This window comes from Trichoplax adhaerens, genomic scaffold, assembly GCF_000150275.1.
Source record: "Trichoplax adhaerens TRIADscaffold_6 genomic scaffold, whole genome shotgun sequence".
Lineage (NCBI taxonomy): Eukaryota > Metazoa > Placozoa > Uniplacotomia > Trichoplacea > Trichoplacidae > Trichoplax > Trichoplax adhaerens.
In genome coordinates, this window is record NW_002060948.1 from 2,234,037 (window position 1) to 2,254,215 (window position 20,179).

A 20,179-nucleotide genomic window follows, 5' to 3' on the forward strand; every position below is an offset into this window, starting at 1 on the left:
CTTAACAATTGCCTATTCTACTTGGCTACTATAGACGTAATGAGATTGAAAATGAATCATTTATAATGGTCTTGAAGCTTGACAAAAACAAGTCATTGTCCTTTCGGAATTATTAATGATATCCGGATGTTGGAATTGCATTTCATCTTGCTTGGATATTCATACACTAATACTACTGATTCTACGTATTCATTCTTGGTTTTATCATCACTCTTTTCAAGATTAATTATTGCATGTTAAAAGTCAATATCAACGTTAACCTATTTATTATCTTATCCGAGAATGATTCTAGCTATTGCTTAGAGAGAATCTTTTGCCATAAAACAGCATATCAAGTTTTCCATAAGCATGTAAGATTGTTGGATAAGGGTGGTTAATCTGTTAAATTGATGTAACCATGATAAAACTATACTCTACGCGTATAGAATTGTACTATGTCTAAGTTAATTGGTTACTAATATATCCAACTGAATTTGACACTATAGATTATCTTTAATACGCTGCTCTATATTCTAGATATTATAGGTAGACCGATAAATTATTTATATTTTGGAAGATGTTTTTTTAATACCACAGTTTGTACGAAATTATTCTAAATCGTCATATTCTATTTTTGCTGATAATAATCATTGTTAGGTATGGTATTCGTATTAAGGATGGAAAATGATATTGCACATAGATTATTAAAATAGAAAGATTACATCGTACAAAATACCCCCAAAATAGAACGGATTAAAGCTGATTACAGATTAAATTTTGTACTATATTGGATACAGTACTATATACCAAGTGCATGTTATGTCGGTCAATTGCTTCTGATGATATGCTACTAGTAATAAATTCCAAATAATCCTACTACTAGATATACAGAGGGTTAAAAATTCTATTTCTTGCTTTCTCATTCGCTTGCTATGGTGTGTATTAAAATCGAATCTACTTTTTCAATTCATTACTCTACCTTTAAAGTACTGCCTACGCCATCTTTTTGACTTCATCCTTGCTACAATACGATTTTTATAGTCATTTTATGTGTCGTTAAGATAGTAGTATTAGCATATTCTAAAATAAATATAATAATTATTTATAAATTGTAATCCAAATTGCGTACTATAAGCCATTATTAACAAGAAGTTCAATATTCATTTGCTGTTTGTATAAGAACTTGATCGTATGTAGATTAGTTTACTATTCCAATATTTTGTCAATATCAGTTATACTGTCAATCTGTTATTATAAATCGCTAAGATCGTTCTATTTCTTGGTACTTAGGGGCTAGGCTTTTACATTATAAAATACCTATTCTTTCCTATTATGTGTCCAATGCAATTCGGTAAACTAAAAACGAGGGTATACTGTATAAATCATTATTGATATGCTTGATCCAGTTAATTTTTCAACCATTATCTATTCAACACCTGCTAAGCAGGTGACTTTAAAATAATTAATCTATTTCATATGAAAGATGGCCGACAGTAGAAGTTAGTTGACGACTTTGCAGTAGATGATTGACTATAGCAATAACCCGAATCGTAGAATTAATGAGAGCACGCGATATTTGCCCTATTCGAAGAAGTGCTGATAAGTTTATTGGGTAATTCCTATACTATTTGAAATTGGATTTTCAGTATCCAATTCAAGAATATGACTAAATTAGCAACTTTAGAATATTAATAGCTTTACGATTAGCCGTAGATGTATTTCGATTGTAAAGAAGTCGAAATAAAAAATTGGCAATGTTATTTACGATGAAATATTGATAGATTTTGTGTTTTAGCCTTTTAGCTTTAATCATTGTGAAATCAAAAAATTCGTTATATTCGAATAGACTTTTTCAATCTAGTCTATAAAGGAGTAAGCAATCGAAAATATCGTTGCGCGGTAATGGCTATGTCGTGATAAGTTACTTACTTTTACACTGTTGTTTCGAAGAGACATCTTTATGATAACACAATTTTCCTGATCTTTCTTCTTTTAACGTCGATAAGGATAAACAGGCTAACACAATTACTGGTATAGCAGCTTGACCGGCTTTGTAATACTTGGTTAGATGAATAATGATTAGAAGAAAAGGCTCTTGTTCTTTTTAAAGTTGATCACCTTACAATTGGTAATATTACCACCAAGTTATTGGAGTTTGTGCTGTGCTACCTGCGTACCAAGAAAGGAAATGAATTTAGAGAAATTATCAACTAAAACTTGTAGATTGGAGCTTCATCAAGCGTTCTTATCTAATACAGAGATGACTAAATTAAAAGATATTTATCCGTCGGGGTTAGGAAAAAAAATAACAAAATTGTTGGAATTTAGAACAACATCTGGCACATGCTCAACGTATCCATTTCTAATAAGAATAAATGAGTTGGAAAATATCCAAGATAAAATCTTAATAAATTGAAATCGTTGTTGTAATAGCCTGTATAAATTTAAATACTATCAAAGGCCAATCTCATATGCTGTTTATGATTAATATAATCAATATTAGGAATAATGATTGTAAAATATGTTCAATAATAAAAGGTATATGATTTTTCTTTCATTGATATACTATAAGTGGTGTTTCTCAATTTCCTTATTTATTTTATTCTTTCTTAAATAGATGATATTATAACTATGTACGATACGTTAATATTTATCGCTATTTGCATTTAGACGATCGTAAAGTAAATAACTATTAAGAATGGAAAGGCTAAAATATGGAGATATTAGTACTATACTGTTGATTGATCCATAGAAATACAATCATTTCTTGCGTATAAATAAATTTTGTATTTATTCAGTTTAATTTAGCACTTTAAATTTCCAAGTCGGTATATGGTAAATAGGGTACGAGAGTGTGAATAATGACTCGATTCTCAATACATAAAGGATAGACTATGTCATCATTAACTTTTTCATTGCTTACGCTAGTAACTATATTTTGTAAACTATTACGCTAGGAAGCAGGTAGATTGCTCTTGGATATCTTTTGATCTTAATTGCCTTATAAAATCGGAGACGATGTTTAATTCGAGTTTTTTTTATGAACGTTTCCAATGTCCCAATACAAAATTTAAATTGACATCAGTTTTAAATTGATTATTGGACTACAATAACTATAGACTGTCTATATATTAGCAATGCAATGATAGAAAATCTTATAGTAGAGGAGCTACTAGTATTGGTCAACTTTAATCACATTTAGCCAATTCTGCCAGTTAATTAATTTTTCGTACTGGAATGGCACTATAAAGCACGCCAGAAGCTATTTAGCGCTTTGTCTTATCAAAAATTTTCGATTTTAGCAATTATGTAAACTACTGCTAACACCAATACCTCTCATAGCATTAATTTAGCAGATATTTATCGCTATCGTGACGCTAAAGCATAACACCAATGTCATATGCGTCTGTTACTTGTTAACTATAAGACAGAAAGAATATAAATTTTTAATATAAGTGAATACTTCAACCCATGCTATATTCAGATATGGATATATTTCCATTTCTATGTATTATCTAGAAGTTATGGTCGATTTGGGATACTAGATGAATCTAAAATTTAGTTTTTATCTTTCTGTTGATCAAGCGAGTAAAAATATCTTTCATGCTGCGTCATTAAGATCAGAATAGCAAGTTTGTTATAGTATACAATTGGAGACCAACGCTAGCTATTTTAAAAATAATATGATGACTCCTAACCTACTACTAGCTTAGTATTGAAATAAATAACGATAGCGTAGTAAGCACTGCTTCTATGGATAAAGCAAGTCTGTTATAGTATGGAACTGGAAACCAACGATAGCTATTTTAAAAAATAAAGGGATGACTCTCAAGTAATTAATACCTTAGTATTAAAATAAATAACGTTACTATAGTAAGTATTTTCTATGGATGAAGTAAGTCTGCTATATTAACAATTGGAGACCAATGCTAGCTATTTTAAAGAATAAAGCGATGACTTCCAAGCAATTATTACCTTAATATTGAAACAAATAATTAGCATAATAAGTTCGTACTGCTTCTATGGATAAAACAAGTTGGTTATAGTATACAATTGGAGACTAGCGATAGCTATCTTAAAAAATAAAGCAAGGATTCCCAAGCATTTAAAAGCTAGTACTGAAATAACTATAGCATAGTGATACTGCTTTTTGATAAATATTATATCTGAAATCAACTGAGAATCCGTTAAAGAGTACAATTAGTTTTATTAGCAATGTACAATATTATTGTACATTAGTATCTTTTCAAGCAAAAATACCTATTATTAGATATAGTTATATTCCTTTAATACAATATCGAAGATACAAAGACTTTAAAAGTATGCTCATCTATGCATGCACGGACTGTAAATAAGCGACCCCGAATACGGGAAAACAAATGATATTTTTCGATTGTAGTTCTATTGAATTGATCTCGTGGCAAGTTGTTTTGATGTATTTGGGGGTAGAATGAGTATGAATATTAAAATTGATGCCAAAATGTGATTCTCCGATGCTATTTATATTTAACAAGAGAAAAAATAATTCTCCTTACATGACAGCCACAGTACAATACAGTCTCTATCTTTCTACTACAAGGTACCAGACCAAGTATCATAATAATTTTAGTTTGAACACTTTGAGAAAGACTACTACAAATAACAGAGACAATGAGTTTATTACTTTTTGATATACCAAGGTAATAGCCGAATCAGCCAACGATCTATCTATTTATTAATCGGTCATGTTATCGTTGACTAGTAATTATCTTTAATGGAAGGTGGAAGTATGATGATTATAAATTAATGAAACAAGTATACTGCATAGAGATAGTCTATCCATCGAATCAATACTGGTTTAGAATAGTGATCGATGTATAAATAAAATGAACCATATTTAACTCCTTCATTCAAGTCATCATTGCAGGTTAAACACTAGAGTTCCTGTACTTGTGAGACTCAAATTGAAACACTCGATGAAAAAACAAAAAAGTGCTTTCTATCTTTAAATAGGACTTGACAGGCACTTATAGTGTCTCCTAATGTTGATTTTAATGATGTATTCCTGTCCGTAGTGTATATGAAATGTAATAGAGGAAAATAGTAATAAACTTGTCATACAGCATTGTACATGTTGTAGCTTATATAATTCATTAAATACGGGAACATGAGTTGACATGGCTAACATGAATAGACCAATTTTACAACTGTAGCTTTGGTAACTTTATCAATAAACAGATAACTGAGTAAAAATGCGTGAAAATTAAAACTTGGAGAAATTCTATATAGGTACGCTATTAGAGATTGAAAAAAGAAGTATGGAGTAGCTCAATAACGATCTAAAATTAGTTAGCAGGGAAAATATGAAAGATTATTGCGTGTAATTACGATATCTTCGGAAAAAAAAAACTGGAGAAGAGTGCCAGAACAATATACCACTGTTCTGTCTTGATAGCATAATAAATGCTAATTTTTACATTGTTGTAACTATTAAGTCTTCTCATTTCAGGTATCAATGTAACTAGTAGGCTGTGAAAATTATTCAATCTTTCCGGTTACACTATAAAAATAAACAAGGATTCAAAATATATACATTTACTATGCTATTATAATTCTCCTGTTTAGATATAATTACGATAATTCACGTGTGAAGGAATCGAGGTATACCAAGCTTTGAAGTTAAAAAAGAATTTCTAGTTTAGTCGAAGTAAATAAATACAACCAGGAATCTGTTTATTACAATTTAATGCAATAATTCTAAACGATAAGATTTACTATGTGAATCATTTGGCGCTTAAAAAAATTTTAGAATTAAGATTAAAGATGCTTAATGCAATTGATGTAGACTAGACAGTGAATACTATATTTATGGCAGTTTAACGCAACGTTCTATGCGCTAAGATTTACTATGTCGATCATTTGACACTGGAAAATGTTTCAAAATAAGAATAATGATGAAGAGAAGGTCTTTTTATTCGAAGTAAACATGACTTTAACGTCATAATCCTATTTATTTATGAGATTAGTAACGTTATCGGCGGCTTGCTAATGAAATTAATCATGAACAGCATAAGCTTATCCAGTACAGTACTGTATAAAATAAAGCAATTATCGTGTATTTGAAAAATTTTAAATGCAATCTAATAGCAACCCTTGTCAGGAAGGATACAGTTCCTTCATTTTATAAAAAATTAATGGTGAATTAAGGCAGGAGCAGTTGCTTACTTACTAGTGTGATATCATACGGCAATCATTTCGAAGTCAAAATCATAAATTTTTCGTACCGTAGTCATCAGCAAAATAAACTGTTTAAAACTTTGTAGAGAAGACTTTAAAGAGATTGTAACACCGATCAAAGCTCTATACCTTACTATATAACGGATTGATGTTTATCGATTACTTTTTTCCATCAATGAGTAGGAGAAATTAGGAAAAATCTTGAAAGTTAAAAATCTTGATCAAGGAACTATGTTTCTAAATTAATTTAAACACTGAACAGCTTGTTTGCAACGTGCTTTTCTTAGATAAATCTGTAGTCGAAATGTGGGAAGGTATTGAAAAATTTAAACTTACACAAGGAGATATTTCGATTATAAACTACTACTTTATAAAAGAGAAATTTAGTTTCACTCGTTTACTGCATGCTGTTCTTAGTTGATCAACAATCGGTGTTTGGCTTAGAGTCGTTGTGTCAGATATACAGCAAATGTTGTTATGATATTTTGATAATAGTAAAAAAATAAGATTAATTGTAGTATTATGTAGCTACTCGGTTCAAGTCGAAATTTTCAGCCCATAACTAAAATGTACCCCATGGTGAATCATGTTTTGGAAAGATCTGGTCTTAATTTAAATGCCAAATATGAAAATTTAGAAATGAGCAAATAAAAATGATCGAGTAATAGTAATTGAATGCATGTTTGGTACACAAATTACCATGATTAAATACTTATTGTTTGAAGAAAAATATCAACGTTGACCACGCTAGTGTAGTTAAGAAATTAAAATAAACCGCACGATACTACCATAGATTATAGAGATCAATTTTGCATTAGAGTAAATTCATATCGAGTATAATTTCTGATTGAATCATGATAATTTTAGACACTTGCTATTGACTTACATTTATGTGAGATGTCTAGAATAAATCGATGTGTTTAGTTCACGGAACCTGAATTAGAATTGTAGTTTTCGCCGCCAGTAATTAGTGACCATCAGTTATCTTGTATCGATCGATTTGGAGTCTCCAATGGATGTTTCCGTAAATGAAATGGAATATTGGATAATCTTTACCCTACGAAAGGTACAGATACGCTTCACTATAGCCACTACAGTATGTCTCTAAAAAATCGACTCATAAAATAATCGATTTAGAGGCGAAATTCTTATAGCTGAATTAATTTCTCTTTGCTTATTGTATTGCAAACCTTTGCTAATGAAGATCCAAGAGGGTTGCACCGATCCAGTTGGACTATCCCTAAACTGTATACCAAATATACACATATATGCGAGTATTTACTGTACTGGTCGGCAGTAATCAATAATGAATGGCCTAATTTCAAATGAAATATTCGGACAGCACTCTTCTCATTATATCGTCAATGATGGTGATAAGTCTTAATACTACAGTAGTTCTTTATACATATATATATATATATTTTTCTCCCATACGCGATGGTGACTTTGTTTTTTACTAAATATAACAGTATTTTTTTCAAATGCTGCGGCCAACATCTGTTAAGTTTTAATGAGAGGTCACATGATGCGATTTATGGCCATAATTCTGATATTAATCTGTTATTATAAATTAAGCTATGCAGTATCTGGTGGAGAGTGCCATGGCTATACTATAGGAATTCCCATATTTATTCATAGGAAATTTGACATGGTATCCTATGTGCTATGGGTGTAAATTACAGAGGATAGACATACTATTTGTAGGAATATTTACAATTAACTTGTGGATTATAGTGTTAATATTATTTATCGTATCCTTATTAGTTATCTTCGATAACAGTAGTAATACTGCCCTATTGCATTTGAGTATTTAGATAGTTTAGTAAACTGATATGTATAGATAGTGAATATTGTATGTCGTATAATCGCCTTTACTTTGAACTAATTTTGGAGTAAATAAGTTATTTATGAATTATAATAAGAATAAGAGTAGTCAGGCGATAGGTAGAAATTTGAAACAAAACTCATGAGCGTGCAGTCAATTACTCAGTAGTATTACGATTGATAGAATTGATTATTTCGAGAACAATATTTGATTTCACTAGATATATTCTGAGTAGATTTGTTATTGTGATGCAAAAGTCCAATTTTTTAAAAGCATCTTATGGTATCAAACCGAGTGATTGCAATATAACGTAGTTGATTTCTAAATCGAAAAACTTTATATTAGAGAAACATGTAGAACAAATCCGTCATTGTATAGTTGTAGTTAGAGTTAGTCAAGGTAACTCTAGTAAGAATTACTCATATCGATTGCTTGAAATGTAGAGCATTCCTTTATACAAGAATATGTGTGTACAATACCGTTGACTAAACAAATTTACTACGGTAATGCAAACACTGTGATTGATCATAGTTTAGATCGAATACTGACTTGCAATCAAGTATATCCACACATTATTTAAGTCCAATATAGAATTAATAAATAAAAAACAATGATGTGTATAGCTAGGGATATATATAAAATCGTCCATCTAGAGCTCGCTTATTTCGCCTACCGTGCTAGTTTACGCTGTAATACTGTACTAGTAATAGTCTTTGAATATGCACCATATTTGTATTGACGGTTACATCTTCTGAACAAATTGCATTTATAACTTTTGGCTCTTACCTGGGTTAACATTTGTAACAGAAGGAGCTGCACATCAATAAAGGGTAGATCGAATATTATTATAAACATGAATAAAACCAATATACTGTAAGCTACTTGTAACTTGGGAAGTGTGTCATCTCAATTTATCCTGATTCTCCACTGTAATACTGTCGTCTTACATCTACAGCCTAACTTACCCGCTCCCATAATAACAATAAATTTGTTTGCAATCTAGCTCCTTAAAACTAGTTACTAGAGGATAATTTAGGCACGATTGCAATATGTACATCCTCCCAACGTCGAGATTGACTACAAATAAAACTATCAGGCGAAGGTGCAGTGTTGCGTTTACATTATACTATCATAATGCTACCGAGAAAAGACACGTAAACCATTTTAAACAATACGTATTTTATTTTTCTTTCATATAGATTGTGAATGCTTCGGTTTAAAACAAAATAACATCATCAGTTATTTCAAATTTATTTTTTGCCAGACTTTTTGCCACCCTTTGCTGGCTTTTTGACAATTTTTCTTTTCTTCTCCAAAAGCTCCTGCCTGGCCTTTTTATTTGATGCTAGATATGCCTGTCTCTTAGTCGCTGCAGAATGAGGGTTTAGACGTAGCATAACTTTCACATTCTTCAGAGGGTTCTTCTTAAGTATTGCACGTTTCGGTTTAGACCTATAAATAGTACAAGTCCGAGAAATGATATAAGATAATGATCATCATCACAACCTTTATAGACTATAAAGTAACCTAAATCACAGTTTACTGTAAGAACATACTTTGCGGGTCTTATGCTGCTTTGTACTTCGTTGGAATTAATGATTCTTGCTATGTCGCTAGTTGTCATAATTGAACGCGGTAAGCTATAGAACGAAAATAGAAAAATGTTTAAAATACGATAACTTCATGCTAAATGTAGCTGTTCTCAAAAATATCAAGCAGTAATAACTGACTTATAATTCGATTTTTCTTCAGACAATTTTCTCCATGTACCAAAAACTGAGTCTAATTTTTTAAATGCACTTTCACCCCATACACAAAATCTACCCATGTGGCCGCCTGGTGCTAGTGATAACAAATTTAATCGAGAAATTTGGGCTAGTTCTACTCCAGGAACGTTACGGAAAGCTTTAACGATTCCTGTTAAAAAAATTACGCATAATTAGATTTTTAAAGTCCATGCTTTTAACTGGGCAATCGTTTAGGAAATTTTACCGTTATCGGCGTTATAAATGATCAATGGGCCTCGGCGTTGAACGTAGCGACGGTTTCTCAACTTGCCTTTGCCAGTTCGTAGCGTACGCGAGGCTTTTACCTTTTCGACATCTTGATAGGCATTTACTCGTTTCAAGAAAGCAACGGCAGCTGAAGTTTTAGTGATAGATTCGACTGAGTCGGATACAACAAGTGGCACTTCTTGGATGTTCTCGATACGGTGACCACGCGCCATAACAAGTGCAGGTAATGAAGATGCAGCAAGTGCAGAGGCACAAGCGTATCTCCTCTGGGATAAATTGCTTTTTCTAGTCCATCGGCGCCAGACTCGTGTAGGTGCAAACATACGACCACCACGGCACATCTTTTTATCAGTCAAGGTTTATCACATTCACAATAACTATCATGTCCTATCAAAAAGCTAGTTCCACTATCGTAAGCACTCTTACTTTTCAGATATAATTAAATCATGCGATAATGTCGTCAAGTAGATCAATCTCCATTTCTCGTAATCATGCATTTCACATAACTGGATATCATTTAAGTAAGAAATTATAAACCAACATACTAACGTAAAAATTAATATTACGCAAAGATACGTTGCCATAAGCGGCTTGACCAGATCTGTGGGTACCACCACCGCGAACACGAGGAATCCTAGCAACAGCTCTTCCTGTACCCCAAGATTCAGCGCTGGTCTGATGTCCAGCTTTTGTAGAAACGGCATAAGGTTGTCTCTTATTTTTGGCCATGTTGGTATGGACAAACTGGACCAAATCTGGTCTGATTGGTGCTTTAAGCACAGCTGGCATAGGGACAGAAGTAGAAACTTCTCCCTGATCCGAGTAAACATTTACTAATGGTCTTGCAGCCTGAAAAAAAACCACATATTAGGTACCATATTAACGTACATCCGCGTCTATACGGTCTGAAGCAAAGTTGATGAAGAAACACTAGTCTATAAATCAAGACAGCTAAACTAATAAGCGTTAGGAGCTAATAATTGAGACAGTTTAGCTTAGCTGATTGCAACTACGGTAAGTATCAACTACCAATCCATACACATTCAACGATGCGGAGGGCATAGCGTTGCTATTTTCACACATTAAGAGTCAACGACGTGGTAAAATGCATTACTCAAGTTCAACCTCTATCAGGATATTTACATCTATAGCGAAATATCAACCTGTCCTACTGATCAAGATACATTTCAACCTTGCAAAGCAATGGCTAATGCAGCAAGCATAATAATAAGCGAACAGATAAAATCCATTACGCAAATTACAATTTCTATACAAGATATCTTATGCTGTCCATTTAGGGTAAACGAAAATCCAGTATAGTACTACCGGAATGGCCGGTATAACATCCCGATCAACTAGCATTGAATACAAGGGATCTATTCGGAAATAACACTCTTTTTCACATGCTTAGCATCGTTAACTACGCAGATTCCTCAGCTTCAAATAACTGTCAAGCAATTGTACTCTATTTTAACACAGTGATGGAGGAGTAGTCCCTTCTTGGCCATTGAGACCGTTGAAAGTCAGTTCTACGGAGGGTGTAAAAGAGTTGAGTAACAACTTTGGGCGAACACTAACATTAACATGACTATTTTTTGTAATGAGGCTTTTAAGCTAACGAAGTTAGTACACATTACTTAGAATAAGATAGAATGTGTAGTCTAGTATCCATGGACAACATATTAACTATCTAATGAAGACTATCGAAGTGTATCATTTTTAGAAATTGTCCTGTCAAGATGACCACTAGCACGAGCATCACTGTCCGACTTGCTAGCCCATTTCATTATCGATCAAATTTTATCAATAACCAAAGTAATGCTAATTTTAATTGGATGCAAAGAATCACAACGAACAAGAGATCAAGTTATCCAAGAAATAAGATCATTTTGAGCAATAGACAAGAATATATCGTGAAAATTACTCACCATTGATGCAGTCGATGCGCGAAAAGAAGATGGCTAGAAGAGATCACGACGAAAAGGGAGAATCCCGCAAGGAATGATGGGATGAATAAGCACATGGATGGCGGCTTGATGCTACAGTGTTTTGGTACAGTACAGTACAGTGTACTGTACGGTCCTAACGTGACAAAGTGTGTCCACCCGCCCTCCATCCAATAATAAATCTGTATTGGAGGTGGGTTAACTCTTACGATACGTTGGATAATAAAGTACAGTATAGAAATTTATAATTGATAGAGACATTATAGTATATACAGTATAGAAAATTTGAAAATCTGTTATTTCATCAAGGTGGCCGACCTTTCTGCACACGTACTGTAGTGCACAGTACTTGCTGTAAATGTACTGTACTTTTCCAGTCCAGTACCATGTACTGGACTGGACCGTACCGCACCGTACTATACCGTACCGTTCCACACCGAAATGTAAAATCCGACCCGGTCCGGTCCGGTCTGTAGAAGGTTCGGTTCCGGGGTACCGTACTGTATAGTGTACAGTACAGTACCATGACTGTGCGGTGGATGTTAGTACTGTACGAACTGTACTGTACGTACGCCATTTTGGAACAGCGAGATCGCGGTCGTGAACTTGACAAGGGCTATTGGTGTTGTTGGATGCCATATTGAATAATAAACAGTCAATCGAAATTATAAATGTATCTTCCATCTTGGTGTTAGGATGCCTATTGCTACTCATAAAACGATAGTCTATAAGACTCCAGAATTGACTACAACAACGTATGAAGCTATAAAGTCTTATATTGCACGAAAAAATAGTCAAGAAGGCACAGGTAATTTTGAAAGTCTACACGTATTTACTCTGTAATGTATGTATACAGGTTCGGCTGTGTAATCTTCATATCAAAATAAATTATTTCCCAGAAGATATTAGTTCTGTCCTTGTTGAAATACGCATCTATTACAATATGGAGAGAGTGTTCGATATCGCTATAGATTGTAATTACTGTAGGTTAAACTGTGGATATAGTAATTTTGTGTCTAAAAGTGATCGATGATATATCTATTTTGCAGTCCACTTTTCCATATTTCTTTATGCTACACGTAATGAACCGATGAAATTTATCTTCTCTATTAATGAAATGCAAAGTAAACAGAATGCTGCAGTAGTACTGGTATTATTTTCATCAAATGATCATCCAAGTAATTCATAGAATACGACCCTAAATTCATAATCAATTCATGTTCAGTTGCTCTACTTGCCAGTTGTGTACTTTTACTTGTTTACAAATACGCGCGTTTATACCGTCTATCCAAGCCTCAAAAATTCAAATTTGTCATCATCCTTATTACTAACAGATCCCGCACTCGTAATACTCGCGTAGTCCAGACAGTACTTGTACAATTTTGACTTTATGTACTTGCATATCAGTCGTATCCACTGAAAACTACTCACACATATATAATTATCAATGAGGCACTAAATCTTTCAAAAACTATTCCATTGTTATTAGATGGTAATAAGGAGGAACAAAAGGTAAGCCATCAACACTCCAACGTAGAAGCTAGTTCATCAAACAAGCTAGATGCGACCGTGATTCAACAACAGGTAATGGTATCTTCTACCTAGCGCTAGTGACTGTTGGTCTAATAACCCATTGAAAAGTTATAATATTGTAAATTGAAATAAGACCACATTTGAAACTTCTTCCTCATTAGTTGTAAATGTAATGTTCGTAAGCCCATAATTATATTGTCAAAGATATTGAAAGTTATTTAAATTTGATCTAATTGGTAATGTCCATCAGCTTCAGGCTTTGGAAGTGAAATTGGAGGTATTGAAAGGCAAAAAGCATAATCTATTTCTGGAATTAAAAAAGGTTATTCATTATGGAATCATAAGACTTCCTTTCTTACTGCGTTTACATTAGATAAAAATATTTCTTTTCGTCTCAAATATTATTTTATAAGGTATTTGCAAACTTATTATATACCGTAATCTATTTTTGATAGGTATTACATGGAGAAGATAATAATAGGAGAAATGTTAAAGAACAAGTGTAAGAATAATTAATATGTAGTTTTAATAACGTGTTTACGTATCGCATTTCATAGATCAACATTGATATAACTTACTTTTATTTTAATGGATTATATCCTCAATGAAACGCTTAGTAATGCTGATACAAATCCTTCGAAGCCTGCTGCTACATGTAAGAATCTGTGGATAACTCGTTCGTTTAAGATTTTGAGAATTGATACATTGCCTGATCATAATAACCTCGTCTTCGATTGATATCGTAGTAGTTTTTATACTAGCTGGAAGTAGCCCGGCTTCTATCAATTTAAATACCAATATATCGAAGTACTTTCTTTTAGTAGTAATGCCGTGGTTGCTAAGTAAAGCATTAAGAAATGATTGCTTTATTAGGCATAAATATGATAAATGCATTAAAAACCACAACAAGGTGAAGGTTATTATATAGTTTACCGTGACATATTGAAAATCTTCTTTTTCAGCAACTGAAGCGGAAGGCAACAGTAAGCCAAGTTCTGCAGACAGCGCCCATGGAGAAATTTCTGCGGTATCTACCTTATATACTATTAACGATTTACTATCTCGTGTACTTCACTAATGAGTGCTACTCTTTACGCTTTTACTAATAAATTTATGTTTAATGAACTAGTATAAATCGTAATGAATAACAATTTCTTACAGATCGAAACCATCACTACTACTGTAAAGCGTGAACGTGATGACTCTACTAATAATGATGTAACTCCATCGCATAAACAGATGAAGTATTCTATGCTGCAACAAAATTATCCTTATAGCCCCTTTTACATGCAAAACTATCGGCATTTTAACCATAATAAAAATTACCGTTCTCCACAGGTTATTAACACTAGCAAAAAATTATTATAGAGTTACTTGGTTCAGATTCCGATAACATACTCTTTCATAAACTATTAGAAAAATCCAGAGGAGCAGTCATTTACGAGACCAATACATGTCCACCCACACCTTGCTCATGGAATATCTCCATTCCATCTTCAACAAAGATTTGCAACCAACCCTCAACAACTTCTTCCTCAACAGGTTTTATATTTAGTAAATTGTATTGCGATTACATTTCCGATAGTTTTATGATAAATACGCTGTCGCTTCGGTATGGGCATAGGGAATGAGGTATCACAATAATACTGAATGGTTAAAAATAACTCTTGTTGATATTGTAGCCGTCTCCAATGTTTTTTCCTGGTCAAATGCATCCTCTACTAATGCCACAGATGGGACTAGTACGTAAAATTTTATTCACCTAATTCTTCTATGTTATGCGTTGGTATGATTATCAACGCTGTTATAGTTTCATGGATTTAATGTGAATGTAATAGCCATTATGGTAATAACAAATAAAATTAACAATATTATTCCTTTTGCAGCCGCCCAGAGAAATGCCTAATTTGCGTAAGTAATCAGTGGTATCAACACAAATTTACTGTATTCGATAACTACTTAGCCTGTAATCGTAAATACGTACATGAATGTTGTATGGGATTACGTATTTGTTAATGTACGGTTGTGTTATTTCTTACAATATGAATATTTTCCGACATGTAGCCGTCTATCCAGCAGTCTCTAGTTATCAACCAGTGCGAACAACTCCTCCGACCACCCAACATGACACCACCGTCAGTAGATGGCAGTCGTGATAAGCCCCCTTTCTACTCCATAATTTAAAATTTAGCCCATACTGTAATTATTTGACTATGATTACATGAATTGGGTAAATTTAACTGCAATTCTTTGTACTGTATATAGTGTTCTTATTTGTCAGAATAAATTAAATTTCGGCACTCAGCTCTGAATATCTCAAGGCGATGTTACCGTAGCGGTTGCTCTATCTCCGTATTCTTTATTCATTAAATCGTATCGAAATACTCAAATAATTAATTCCTACGATTAATAAAATTATTTGCGATCAGTATTTATGCTCATTCCTTCTTTCGTAAATGGATTGCTATTAAAAAAATCGTTAATTCTCAAGATTAGTAAAGTACTAAGTTTCAGGTATTGTAATTATTGAATTAAATTTATAATAGTAGACCCACATTAATTGTTAATATGCAAACAGTTTAAGTAAGTAGTGCAAAATTAAGAAAGAGGTACAGTTCTTTAGCAAAGTGCTCTTGTAGCATGATTAGGTGAATACTCGCAGCATGTTCGTGTAGCTTGATAATCTTACCATTAGAAATAGTATTTGAATAGACTTGATATTATTAAGAGCGAATTTCGATCACAAAATTTGCATGAAATTCCTTAAAAACGTACACAACGATATAAAGTATTTACAGTTGATGAAAGTTTATGCTTTAGTGCAACTTTATTTTTCCTATAATTTACTTCCGTAGCATTGATAGTTGTAAAAATTCGAGAATCTACTTCCAGAAGAATCTTGTCTTTTAGACTAGTAGAATTCGCAATAATTACATAGGTTAAGCAAACGCAATAAGATCTTATTTAATATGTTTTCAAGTATTATAGATTCTCGAATTGAAATGTTAATAGCAAAAATTGTTGACAAATCGAGTTGAATAATCTCCGGTGAATTGTAGATGAACTTTGATTGATGTCTTAGAAACAATTTCGTAAAAGATAATCCGATTAAATATTGTAAAATATATAACAATTATCGTACGATTAAATTGGAAATTCACTGAAAATTGTATCTTTAGTCAGCAATAGTTTGAATCGCCAGAGCAACACGCAAATCGATGTGTACTTGCAAGCTAAAGTTGGCATAATAATAAACTGTGATAAAGTTCATTATCCATTAGCATCCAAAGTGGAAAGTGCTATAAATATTGGCTTGTCTTAAAGTGTATTTACTATCATTCTAAAGTACATACGCGTATATGCTTAATAAATTTTCTGTACTATGATGTGATGGCATAAGAAAAATTAAAATATTTGTTATTGCCATCTTGATATATCTTGCTTAACAGTGCTGCGTCAGAAATTTTTAATATAAATTATACAGTAATAGCGGCATTATCACCCAATTTGTTGTGATAGTTTACATTTAAAATTTTTAAGCAATAAGATACGTTTTGTATGAAACATAGAAGTTAACCGTAGTCTTATTATAGAATTTGTAATCATTTTAAATTTCTGGTATGGTGGCATATCATGCATTTATAAGCGTTAAGTTAGTTCAAAGAATTCATAACTGAGGAACGCTATCAATACCACGATATTTGAAATAAGCCTTATTCATTTGTTCTAAAAGTATAAATGTTAGCACCGTGTGAGGACCTAATCTTGCGTAGTAAGGGGTAAAACCCTTCCACAGCGAAAAAAATCCTTCATTGCGAAGCACTTTCATAAATATATCCTAAGGAAAATTTATAGAGAATTCATGTAAGTATTCAGTTACTAGTTAATGATAGTAGCGAGCATCTCTTGACGACATCACACATACCAAGGCCCCATTAAACTCCGGCTTTCCATCGATTACTTTCATATTTTGGAGTCTAGAATAAAGTATTACAAGAAAAATGAATATTTCAAAGTGCTTAGATATATATTATAAACCATTTAATTCTTTCTGTGACAAGAGGATGACCTTGTCTTAATAATATCTACGGGCATAGAAGCAGCAGTTGTAGCAAGACCACTGATCATACTGGCAACAAAGTGACAACCAATACCATCCTTAAGGTATCCTGGTAAAAAAATTATGGAGTTATTTAAAAATTAATCATAACTCATAGGCAAAAGGTTAGGTTACTTTCTGTAGAAAAAGCAATACAAGTTCAGAAATACGAGTTCATGCGAGGTGATCTTAGGTCAAGGCTACAATGTACGGTAATTACTACAAAGGCTATATTCGTCACTCATCAGTTTTCTGTCACTAATTATAATTATGAGTGATGACTTATTAGATGCATCTTCATTCTCAGTTTGGTCTATCAATATAAGCCATTAACATTTTCTCTATATATCAGAATTCTATCTTGCAATAGTTTCCTCGTTAAACTAAATAGTAAGGAGTTAGATGATCAAGATAAAGATCTTACTTCTACTAGCGCTAATACTAAGCAAGCAGAATGTTGCATATTAGAAAATTTTCGCCTAGTAATAGTACCTGAGTTTAGTAAAGTTTGCTTTGCTTGCGAGTATGTGGCCAGTTGTGCAGCATTTACAACCATGGCTCTTCCAATTGTAGGTAGGCAACCCTAAAAAGTAATTAACAGACAATTAATTCATAACTGTCACACCATACCTACATAAACGCTTGGTCGTGTATTAGTAACTCCAATACAGATTAGCATTTGGTTTTGCACACCGGGTATACATGCATTATATCACAGAACAGCTAATCGCAAATTCGAATGCCGGTACAACATTTCCTATTGCATCTGTAGTAAGCCATACAAATATACAATTTGAAAGAATTTTTATAGTCTGATCGTATTATCCTTACTCTCCATAGGGTTAAAATGCCTTCCTCTCGTGTAATGCGGATCAAGGCGTTAAAAACATTCGTATAACCGCGCCGTTCTGCAGCTGGTAAACTTTTATGCAAAGTATTCATCAAATTATTAAAAATATTCATATCAAAAGGTAATTTGACTTTTTTCTACAGTGCACAGTACCTGCCGTCACCAGTCATGCGAATTAGCGCGAGCTCAGCCGGAGTTCCTATAAAAGCGCCAACAGCTCCAGCTGTTATCCCTATAGCAGATTAATCGATTAAAAAATATAATGTTATTTATATTTGATATGGTGAAGTCTAATGTTTTACAATATGCTTTTTCAGCATAATTCGATTGATAACAAGATTGACTTGTTTAAAGATTGCAATACTACCTATGGCACATTTATTAATAAATGTAGGCTGCCGGCCTTGTTTCCTGCGTTATAACAAATTTTGCTCATCAGTACGTACCAAAATGATGAATTTTATTTGTGTTCGAAAGTACAATAAAAGTAGGTATACATAATTTCAGAAGCCGCATGCAGTCAATGAAGCTTTTACTAATTAATAATTAATAAGTTTATTTGATTGGTGTTCATTACCCAACAAATCGCTCAAAAAGTGTTGAATAGACGCCAAGTCGAGTAGTGGTATACGTAGCTTGACGAAGTAAGCCAGCTGACAAACTAAATATTTCAATATTTAAGAATTATACGTTGAAAAGTCCGTTGCAATTAGATAGTATGCACTACTACTCTCCTATCGAGACGCATCATGTATTAATAAATATACCATTGTACTAAGGTGCTAAAAGTTTTCAATGACAGTGATTTTTAAACAAACCCATTATATAACGTAGTTATTCCTTCATTTCGAACTATTTTTATAATGACATCCAGTGAAGATTTATAGGCCTTCGTTTTTTCACCGACACCTATTAATTAATAAAAATTTGAAGTTTTTTTCAGGGAAATGCAACTGTGAAAGGATTACAGATAACTTATCCTGATAGTAGTTGTGGACTAATATCATATCTACCGTAGAATATAATATGTTAGCATCTGACTACCTAATATACTACATTTGTTGGTATAATGACTTCAGCTAATTGTAGTAGTACAGTAAGTTGCAAATTTTGGGATACGTAGGCGAACCAACAGTAATAGCTGGAGACTACTACTCGGTCATTACAGTTGATAATGGAATGATACCGTACATGTAGGATTATAGTGCACGTATATACAGATGCGCATATGTTCCTTTAATAGGAATAGTATATATATATATATACATTAATTAATTAAAATGATGTAATAGTTAGGTTTACGCTTACTGCTTAATTGCATGCGGTTCTTGACCAAGTCCAAGGGTTGAACGAAGAGAGTAGCTCCCATTCTGAAAGTGAATAGAACAAATAATAATCAAATAATTTCATGGCATTGAAATATATATGATACCATTAGCCGTGAACCGAAATTTTATAGCTTCAATGAGGGCAAATTTAACGGAAAGTATAGAGAACCATGCACTTTGCTTCATATCAAAGATAAATATCTAATCAGTACCTAACTATAAAAACTTGTATAGTACTGTATTATAATTACCGCATTATATTCTAATTTCAATACTGCGTGATTGAGCTTTACTTAGCGGATAACAATGACCACAGCAAAAGTTCTACGCATGCTGTATCATGGATTACTACAGTAAATTAGTTAATACATAATGCAAACCATGTAAC

At 32.7% G+C, this 20,179-nt stretch overlaps 3 protein-coding genes across 3 annotated transcripts; 1 reads left to right on the forward strand and 2 right to left on the reverse strand.

The window, feature by feature from the left end:
- Positions 1–9,187: 9,187 nt before the first annotated feature.
- Positions 9,188–10,824, reverse strand: TRIADDRAFT_63312 (expressed hypothetical protein; the record flags this gene model as incomplete). The annotated part of the gene is made up of 5 exons (XM_002113638.1): positions 9,188–9,472; positions 9,577–9,660; positions 9,751–9,937; positions 10,013–10,376; positions 10,612–10,824. The coding sequence occupies 5 exons, from the start codon at positions 10,822–10,824 to the stop codon at positions 9,271–9,273; spliced, it is 1,050 nt and encodes a 349-aa protein (XP_002113674.1). The 3' UTR covers positions 9,188–9,270.
- Positions 10,825–12,677: 1,853 nt separating this feature from the next.
- TRIADDRAFT_57341 (uncharacterized protein) lies at positions 12,678–15,698 on the forward strand (the record flags this gene model as incomplete). The annotated part of the gene is made up of 10 exons (XM_002113277.1): positions 12,678–12,789; positions 13,471–13,565; positions 13,765–13,836; positions 13,970–14,016; positions 14,132–14,169; positions 14,477–14,541; positions 14,676–14,852; positions 14,931–15,056; positions 15,197–15,256; positions 15,579–15,698. The coding sequence occupies 10 exons, from the start codon at positions 12,678–12,680 to the stop codon at positions 15,696–15,698; spliced, it is 912 nt and encodes a 303-aa protein (XP_002113313.1).
- Positions 15,699–17,181: 1,483 nt separating this feature from the next.
- On the reverse strand, positions 17,182–19,832 carry TRIADDRAFT_50388 (uncharacterized protein; the record flags this gene model as incomplete). The annotated part of the gene is made up of 10 exons (XM_002113639.1): positions 17,182–17,352; positions 17,440–17,491; positions 17,584–17,683; positions 18,106–18,196; positions 18,445–18,535; positions 18,617–18,695; positions 18,831–18,874; positions 19,041–19,124; positions 19,282–19,372; positions 19,772–19,832. 10 exons carry the CDS (start codon positions 19,830–19,832, stop codon positions 17,182–17,184), a joined length of 864 nt encoding a protein of 287 aa, XP_002113675.1.
- Between the last annotated feature and the right edge of the window lie 347 nt (positions 19,833–20,179).